Here is a 9,631-nt window from a genome sequence, read left to right as displayed (position 1 = left end):
TAAAAACTCATTTATTCTTTTCTTAATTTCATGAAAAGGCTGTATAAGGTTATTATGTGTGTATTGTTTGAGTTTTTGCATTTTCAAAAGTGAAATAGCTAAATGACAGAACCTGCCTAGTCAGTATGATCAGGAAGTTGATTGTGTAACTTGTTTTAAGGTAAACACTGAAATCGTTTTTTGGCTTAAAGCCACTTGAGAACAATTTTAAAAGGGTTTTTAGAGAATACATTTTAAACCTTTTTTGTTTAAGTCGTTTGCTTGTCCCAAAAAACTTGTTCTCGTGATTCTTGTTTGTGGGAAAAAGTTAATGGAGCTGATTTTTTTTCTCTCCAGGTAGCGATCCAGGAGGAGTTTTTCAACTTGTCTCAATGCCAGCTGGTCACCCTCATCAGCCGCGACGAGCTCAACGTGCGCTGCGAGTCCGAAGTCTTCCAGGCCTGCGTGGCCTGGGTGCGCTACGACCAAGAAAACCGTAGACCCTACGTCCAAGCCTTACTCCAGGCTGTGCGCTGCCATTCCCTGACCCCCAACTTCCTGCAGACCCAGCTCCAGTCCTTGGACTGGGACCCACAATGCAAAGACTACTTGGCTCAGATTTTCCAGGAGCTCACCCTCCACAAACCCACCAAAGTAAACCCCTGCAGAACGCCTAAGGTACCTCAACTCATCTACACGGCGGGGGGGTACTTCCGTCAGTCTCTCAGCTACCTGGAGGCGTACAACCCCTGCACGGGAGCCTGGCTGAGGCTGTCTGACCTCCAGGTGCCCCGCAGCGGTCTGGCCGCGTGTGTGATCAGCGGGCTTTTCTACGCTGTCGGCGGGAGGAACAACGCGCCCGACGGCAACATGGATTCCAACGCTTTGGACTGCTACAACCCCATGAACAACTGCTGGCATCCGTGCGCACCCATGAGCGTCCCCAGGAACCGGATCGGGGTGGGTGTCATCGACGGCATGCTTTATGCCGTCGGTGGTTCCCACGGCTGCATTCATCACAACAGCGTCGAACGGTAAGTCTAAGGAGCTCATCAAATGCTCAGGAAGTTGTGCTCCACATGTGAGAGGATTGGCCGCCAGTATGTTGCTGTTCTGCGGTTTGTTGACGTCCAGACGGGGGTGTTTGTAGTACAGACATGTGGTTTGTTTAGTTGACTGTATGAAGATGGATTTACCACAAGTAACGGAGTCGGTAACTTCTTGACAATGTTGGATGTTCTCATCTTAGCTGTGAAAGTCTACACAGTTTTCTGCAAGAAAGAGAAAACATTTTGTTGCTTTCTTTTTAAAGCAACAATAAAGCAACCCTTAAAGCTCAACTTTTATCATCTAGATTCAGGTTTACTCTACCACAGATTTGTGGCACAATCTTTGATGATAAAAGTTGCTTATTGTACATTCGGTTAAGTAAGTAATCTCCTTTTTCTTCATTAGCCTAAGGACATTATCCAAAAGTTTGACCTTAGTTTTAAAGCTGCAATTATTAACCACAGTTACCCTGAAAGAGGAACGGACCAAACCTGTCTGCGTGGTCAGGTGATGACGTCAGGGAAAGTTTGTTCTACAGCAACACGAGTGCAAACTAGATGTTGAGAAATGAGCGTCTGCTACCTGGTTACAGTAGTCATTCATTAAACCAGGTGCTGCATTCCGTCAACAGTCAGAAGCAGAATGAACTCCCTTTGATTCATGGAGTCGCTAATCCTTCAGGATGAAGAAAACCAGAAACAAACGCTGAGAATGTTCTGTTAATGTTTGTCTGTTTAACAACTTATGTTTATTAAAGTGAAAGATTTAACAGGGACGGGTGACAATATAACACAAGGATTATGACTCGTCCTTAAAGCGAGTCATTGTACTTTAAAGGAAAAATGTGGAAGTTGCTGTGATTGCATTTAGCAACATTGCATTCTAGGATTAAAGTCACTGACGTGAACCTGCTGACAGGGATGAGGAAGTTTGCTCATTGTATCTTCTCTTCTTAACTTATCATATTAGCAAATTCCCCAGACAATATGATTTATTAAAGCATTAATCCAGAGTATTCTTCAGATAAAATGTAATGGGAAATGACGTGTACTTGTATAGCGCTTTTCTAGCTTCCTGCAAGTCAGACCCATTCATATCACTGGCACCAACCTTCCACCAGAGTAGGGTTCCTGGGGAGTCTTAAAAGCATTGAACTTAAAAATTTGAAAATAATACTTAAAAAAAAGTCTTGAATTTTAATATCTAAGTCTTATCAATTGCTTCTTGAAACATTTCATGTCAGAAATTTTCATTTTTTTCAACCAATTTTGATCAAATGATGTAAGTAAACATTGAGAAAACCAGTTGTTATGCACCAATACGCAGCTGTTTTAATTTAAAAAAGAATAAAAGAAGAGCTCTAAAGCATCACGGCACACTCCACAAACAACAAGAAAAGAAGCTACAGTTTTGGTCAAAAATGGGAAATAAACTAAGAAATTGGTCTTATTTTTTGACATGCAAGGGCTTAAAAAGTCTTCAATTTAACTTGAAGAAAGTGGTAAGAAGCCTGTATAGGTTTAAGAAGTACACTCATGGATCTATTTGCTTCATTTTCAAACAGCATTTTTTGTTTGTCTGCTCCTGATTCACAACAATTTGAAATACGCAGAAATGCTTAATTTTCTTTAAATATGACCTCCATCATGAGAAAAATCCTACATGTTAAAAACGCGATTTTTATCGGAGTCGGTTTTAAAGATAAATATCTGTTCTCCGTAGGTACGACCCAGAGAGGGACCAGTGGCAGCTGGTGGCCCCCATGTTAACGCGACGGATCGGCGTGGGTGTCACCGTCATCAACAGGCTCCTGTACGCGGTGGGGGGGTTCGATGGAGCAAATCGGCTGAGCTCCTGTGAGTGCTACAACCCTGACAAGGATGAGTGGAGAACCATGGCCTCCATGAACACCGTGCGGTCCGGAGCCGGTAAGGAAGGAACAACAAACTCATTAAAAATGCTAGAAATTCGACTAAATTAAAGATGTTGCTCATTTTGTTCATCAACTGCTGGTTTACTGTTGCAGTACTGTGTTTCTGTACTTCAGAGCTGCTGTTAAACTGCTGTCTCATGATTGGCTGATTGGATATTTGATGTCTTGTTGATTGGTCCAGGTTAATAAGTGTAGATTATGCTGTTACTGTTTAGTGCTGACACCTGCTGCCCCACCCCTCCTGCTGCTGATCCACTAGGGTCATGAGGGTTTAGAGACCCTAAACGGGACACCTCCAGTTTATGAGAAACACTAAAAACAACCAAAAAACAACTTTATCTTGGATTTGGGTTCATAAATTCAGACCTTAAAGAACCTTTTTTGTAACATGTTGTTTCAATTTTTTTTGGGAGAAAAGCCTCTAGGATTTTGGGCTTCATGCTTCTTTTGTCAAAAATAAAAGCTTTGTTTTTATTTTAGCCATATTCATGCTGCTTTGTTAATCCTAATGTTTCAAAATAAAAGAATGTTTAAAACCATCTGCAGGCCTAAAACACCAAGAGACCAGCCTGTATTTGAGTTAAAGACTAACCGACCCATGCACTCATTTCTCTTAATTATCATACATAAACATGCTGTGTAAAGTCTATTTTTCATTTTGACTATGAAATCAGTCATAACAGAAACACTTCTCTGATAAATGAGTTGATCTTTCACTGTTTGGGTGGAACGAAGAACATCTGCTGCGGCGTTCAAATTTTCCGTCCCAAGAAGTCACCAGAAATGTTGAGCGACCTTTGTCTCGTTTTCAGGCGTGTGCGCGTTGGACACTCAAATCTACGTGATGGGAGGGTACGACGGAGCCAGCCAGCTAAACACGGTGGAGCGCTACGACGTGGAGATGGACACCTGGAGCTTCGTGGCCTCCATGAGGCACCGGCGCAGCGCTCTAGGGGTCACCGCGTTGTGCGGGCGCATCTTCGTCTTAGGTGGGTCGCAGTGGAAAAGAAAAGTTTGGATAGCTAATTGATTATTTTTTTTATAAACTGTAAATCTTAATGTAAGCATTGTTCTTGCAGGAGGTTATGACGGCAGCACTTTCCTGGACAGCGTGGAGTGCTACGACCCAAAGGAGGATACCTGGTTGGAAGTCACTCACATGACGTCCGGCCGCAGCGGTGTGGGCGTGGCCGTCACCATGGAGCCCTGCCCCAAGGGTCTCTTAAAAAGCCAAAAGTGTGAAAACGACCCCTCTGCCGGCTGCGAGAGGCCGCACTGTCAGTTCTCCAACGGACCCTTCGGAAATGACGGCTCAGTCTGAGCCCAGAGATTCCGATCCCGACGTCCATGAAGGACGAGAACCCTAAAAATGCAGACAGATGAGAACGAAAATCCTGCCTCACTGACTGATTGTAGAAAGGAAAAAAAAATGCACATTTAAAAGAAGAAAAATGTCGTTAGTATTATCAGTGCAGCAATGATTCTGGTCTGGACTAAAGCTGTCCGCACTGAACTCCTCACACCAAGTGATCCGCACAAAAGTCCCATTTTATTTCCAATCGTGATTTATTAGTTTGTGGTTGAAGACGGTGGAGCTCGGCACATCTGTTTGCTCTGCTGTGGACAAACCGCAAGCTGAGGTTCCTGTAGGCTCAAAGAGTCGTAAGACGGAAGAGAGAACCCTCTAGTTCTTTTTCACAAGTTTAAAGTGCCATCGTACTCCTGTCAGTATAGTGTCCACACACTGCCCAGGGTTGGTCCAGCTCACCCAGACATTGAAGACAAAGCAAGAACATTTTTGTATATATTTCTATCAAAAACAGTAGATTTTCCTTCAAGTTGTTGCAAATTGTAGTATGATTAGACATCAGAATTTTAGGTCTCCAACCATTTTTGCCTTTCTGTGCTCCTCAATTTGTGTAAAACCTCCTCAGAAATAAGCTGATATTCACAACATTTTTAGCAATTTGAGCTCACACTTTAGCAGAACCAACAGTTTAATTAAAAGCTGCAGAATTGTGCAAAGTGATCCTCCTCCTCTCTGAAGACATATTCCTTTTGCATGGAGCCCCTTGTCTGATATAAAGACAAAAGGTTAACAGTGACACCATAGCAACAGTAAAACTGCAGAAGAATTTTACAAAAGAACAGTTTTGTGATGTGCAAAGCATGATTTAGATGAAAAAAAAGTTTGGGTTGTGGTTGAAACAAACTGCCATCAAGATCCCACTGATTGTGTTTCTGTGAACAAATCTGCCGCCGTTTTTGGTTTTCACGTCTCGGAGACCTTAAACAGAGGTGACCATGGTCGTGCGTTAGTGTTCAAATACTGTATACTAATGACAGAATAATTGCTGAAATGAGTGCATTTGTAACAGCAATTAAAGCTACAAAAAGTTTTTTTTTGAAACAGATGTTGTACATTCATAATCTAGAAACTCTTGTACAGAATTCCAGAGTTCACTCTTTAATTTATTTGTTTGGACGCGTTGATTTTCCAGTGGCTTTAAACTGACATCTGCTTTGTAACTAGACTCGGTGCAGCCTTTTGTAATAACTAGTTTGCATTGTGACTAAGTGGAAATCTTGTTCATAATTTTTGATGTTTGATTTAAAAAAAAAAAGCTTCACTTTGAGATTTTTTCTCTTTTTCTGTCTTTAGTTGGAATTAAAATTTAAAAATTGAAAGTCTCATTTGTTCATGTTTTTTTTTTCCTTTAATAGATACATTTGTGGTTTGGTCACTTTTTTCTGATGTGATGCATATCTTTATACATGATAATTTAGCTAAAAACATGAGAAAAATTAAAACAGTTATAATGCTGTAGAAAAGTATTCAAAAATCAGAAACATTTTCCTTAAACCAAATTACATTTCTATGTTTAATTCAAATAAACTACATTTAGATATTTTATTCTTAGCACATATTGATAATTTTTTAGGTTTTTGAAACACAAATTTAAAGATGTCCAACATCATCACAAAATTAACATCAATTTAAATTTTAGAGGTGTTTAAATTCAATAAAATATCAATATTCAATAAAAATACTGGGTACCTTATTAATTAAGATGCATGTTGTTTAAAAATGATCCTAAAAAAATAGTTTCTTTTTTTTTTTAAATATATACTTTCATTCCTATCTGGGTTAAAATGAGTCAGATATTTAAACTATAATTTTGAGGATTATTTAGTTTTTGAAATATACTTTTACTCATTTTTAACAATAACTAACATCAAGCAAAAAGAACTGGGTTGAAGTACCATAAAAAATACAAGATACACAGAAACACAACTTAACATCAAATGGACAAATATGACACAAACAACATTTCTATCCGAATATTCATCTACACTCACTGGACACTTTATTAGACACACCTGCTCGTCATCTGGAGTTAGAACCATGCATCAGAATGGGTTAGAAAGGTAATCTGAGTATTTTAGAAACTTTCATATACACTATATGCACAATATATGTTTACTAAGACATAACTTATTTTTTTAAATGGCCAATCAATTATTGGACATTTTAACAGCAGCCTGATTTTACAGTATTAACTAATCTAAGATCTACATGTATTCTTGCTCTGTATGAAGCTTGAAGATCTTCTCTAATTTAAAAAAAAATGTCTACATTATCAAGGACACATTACTTATAAAGGCACATTACATTTTTAGCATCTTATTTGAGCAATGTCTATAAATATTGTGTTTAAATTTTAATAGAGCATTTATAGATTTGCAAAAAAAAAACTTTATTCACTACTCCAGTTGCTCTTTTTAAAATCCAATTATTTGATACATTTTTGCCCTAAATTTCTCTACAGTACTGGAAATGTTGTGAAATTAATGTTGAACATAGAAATATAGAATGTGCCAGCATTTTGTATTCAGTATTCGTCTGGTTTTGTGGATTACACTTGTAGCTTTAAATATTTTTCATTTTTATATATAATCAACAAATGGTTTTCAACTAAGCTCACGGTTAATAATAACTCAAAAGAAATTTGTTTCATAAAAACTGTCAATTCCTAATAACATTTTATACTGTTGTACACATGAATGAACACTAGATGGTGCCAGAGCTCCATCAACTTAGTGATGCCCGTAAAGGTGTGTTTGGAAATTGAATAACATATTCTGGCAACTTCCTGAAAACAAAAATGAAACTAAACATAAAAAACGAATATTAAAACGTTAGGCATCTTTTAAAGTTTTATTTTTTAAGCATTTAAATACTAAAACAATAATCTGTGGCATTTAAACTAAAAAGAGGAGTGGGCTGCATTACAAAGATTTTAACAGATAATTGCTTCATTTAAGTAAGATTTCTTTGTGTTTTCTTTTTTTTTAAATATATGTGCATTCATTTTTTGAAGAAAAAAAATTGTGACCAAATACTCTGCATCTGAATGTCTCTGATGTACTGCTGGGCTCGGAAACGAGGAAAGTGGGAGTATTCTAAAAAGTCACATCCGGATGTCTGGAGTCACTTTGTTTTCCTTCACTTCAGGTGATGAAGCTGCGCTGACTGCCTGACTCCCCCGGACACCTGCGGAGTCTGTCCGGTCGCAGGTAAGCGGAACTCACCTGACCTACGCTGTTGTTTACCTCAACCGAGTTGCGATCAGATGATACTTTATTTTAAAATATGTACTTTAGAAAACACGTGATGTGTAAAAGATGTGTTTTAAAAAAGCTTTTTTTATTTGTGTTTGGAAGCTAAAAATGTAACTTTTAGCATTAAAAAAAACTTTTTTGTGTTTATTTAGGTTTAATACTAAAACTTTAAAGCGTTACCACAGGAATCCATGGAGGTTCCACGATGTTGTTCTACTCGTTTTTCCACTCCATTCATTCGTCTGAAGCCGCAGAGACTAAAGTGCCCACTGTGTCATCAACCAGGGGCGTTCCAAAATATTATAGGAGAGGGGTGCCCACAGCCTTCTGAAAAGGGGGCACCCTTCATCCTACAGAATGTAAATAGGACACATTTTAATGAGATTTGGTTCTCAATTGAATCAAAGGTTCAAAAATATGTTTTAAATAAATAAAAAAATGAGAATTAAAACAATTATAGTATAAAACTACTCAGAGATGTAATTTAACATTCATTTTTTCTCAAGTAAAATTGAAACTTGTAAACCAGGATGATTTTTTTTTCCTTTTCCTGAGGTCACTTGATAAATTGTCTATAAAATTGCACATGTTATAACTGGCACTCTTCCAGAAAATTTTCAAATCAATCAACCTAAGGAGATATTTTTCAAAGTGAAACATTTATAAGAAGTTAAACATTGTTTTTTTCTTAACTCTTCTCTTTTTTTATGTCAATCCTTTTTTTTAGATACCCAAGTTAATAATATCTCTATAATGTTTTGTTTTTTTTCATGCTTTTGTGTAAGTAAAATCGCCCTCCGCTAGTTAGGTACTAGTACTTTTCACATGAGGGATGTCAGTAACAAAATAGCAAAGATCAATACTTTGTTTAATGTTGTGCTTCATTTAATCAAAATTAAGATTAAATTAAATCAGCTCTAAATATTTGCAGTTGTAATCTGGCTACAAATGCAATTTAATTTGAGAACAAAGATTTGTGGTAGCTGATCATATAAAACATGCTTAAAAGCATTTTTTTTCAATTAAGAACAACAGTAAATGGTTTTTTAAGTCAAAATTTGCCATCTGAATATATCTGTTGCTTCTCAATGGACATAATTGTTTTTAAAAATATTAACTACTTTAGAATGGTTTCATTGAACTGCATTTGGTTTTAGTTGGATAACCAGCCCGTCTCCATTTTTCTATATACTCACATAAGGGTCTTTTGTACCCCTAGCTACCACAAAAACTCTGAGATAACATCTAATTAAACTGTTAATTGATTTTTTTATTTTCCATTTCTAGAATCAGTGTGAAGCAGGAGCACGATGATCCCGGTTGGGGAACTCAAGAGCTTCTCTGTGCAGAACGCAGAGTTTCGGGTTCTCAAGCCGTGGTGGGACGTCTTCTCCGAGTACCTGTGTGTTGCCATGCTTATGATTGGAGTCTTTGGAGCCACCCTGCAAGTAAGACATCTCAGACTTTCAAAATAAAAGACTTCATATCTTACTATGAAATGTCTGCTGTCGTTTTGTTGACATTCCTAGCTTTTTGATAAAGTGACATTTGTTTATGAATTAGGCTGTTTTTGTGGTAAAACTTTCAAATTACTACAAATTTAGACAAAGTCAATCATTAAGCCCCTAATGACAAAAATGACTTTGACTCATTTTTTTTTATCAGTTATGAAATCAAAAACAATCAGGAGAGCTTTCACCAAAGTCAACTTTTTTATTTCTTTTTATCTGAAACAAAAATGTCCACAATCGGTGGAAGGAGGTTTCTCCTCTAAGGAACCACATGTTCAACAAACACTGACAATTTGAAAGGAAATGAGGGAAGTTGTATCAGATAAAAAGTTAGCACTAATCTGAGACTTTTATGTGTTAAATGCAAATATTACCCCCTCTCCATGCACTGTTTAGCTGTTCTCCTGCAGATATGCGACCAAAACAAGCTACATATGGAGGACGATAAACATGACCTTAAAGCCTGAGGATGGGTGGCTAGGTCAGAATTAAACGGTCATAGTTTTAACCTTTTAAACCCAGAATTTCTCACAAT

General features: G+C 37.6%; 2 protein-coding genes across 3 annotated transcripts in view; both read left to right on the top strand.

Moving 5' to 3' along the window:
- The window catches only part of keap1b (kelch-like ECH-associated protein 1b), an 11,886-nt gene extending 6,230 nt beyond the window's left edge, over positions 1 to 5,656 (top strand). For both annotated transcript variants that reach the window (XM_024289628.2, XM_024289629.2), the window contains exons 4-7: positions 337 to 1,013; positions 2,752 to 2,957; positions 3,775 to 3,951; positions 4,042 to 5,656. In XM_024289628.2, coding sequence (XP_024145396.1) covers positions 337 to 1,013; positions 2,752 to 2,957; positions 3,775 to 3,951; positions 4,042 to 4,283 — 1,302 coding nt within the window. In that variant the 3' untranslated portion in view covers positions 4,284 to 5,656. The remainder of the gene's footprint in view (positions 1 to 336; positions 1,014 to 2,751; positions 2,958 to 3,774; positions 3,952 to 4,041) is intronic.
- Positions 5,657 to 6,936: 1,280 nt separating this feature from the next.
- si:zfos-323e3.4 (volume-regulated anion channel subunit LRRC8E) overlaps positions 6,937 to 9,631 on the top strand; it is a 9,662-nt gene continuing 6,967 nt past the window's right edge. The window contains exons 1-2 of the mRNA XM_024289627.2: positions 6,937 to 7,540; positions 8,873 to 9,033. Of these exons, the coding sequence (XP_024145395.1) occupies positions 8,896 to 9,033 (138 nt within the window). The 5' untranslated portion in view covers positions 6,937 to 7,540; positions 8,873 to 8,895. The remainder of the gene's footprint in view (positions 7,541 to 8,872; positions 9,034 to 9,631) is intronic.

This window comes from Oryzias melastigma, linkage group LG1 (genome assembly GCF_002922805.2).
Source record: "Oryzias melastigma strain HK-1 linkage group LG1, ASM292280v2, whole genome shotgun sequence".
Taxonomy (NCBI): Eukaryota; Metazoa; Chordata; class Actinopteri; order Beloniformes; family Adrianichthyidae; genus Oryzias; species Oryzias melastigma.
The sequence above is the reverse complement of the archived record's forward strand: the minus strand, read 5'-3'. Positions and strand labels throughout refer to the sequence as shown.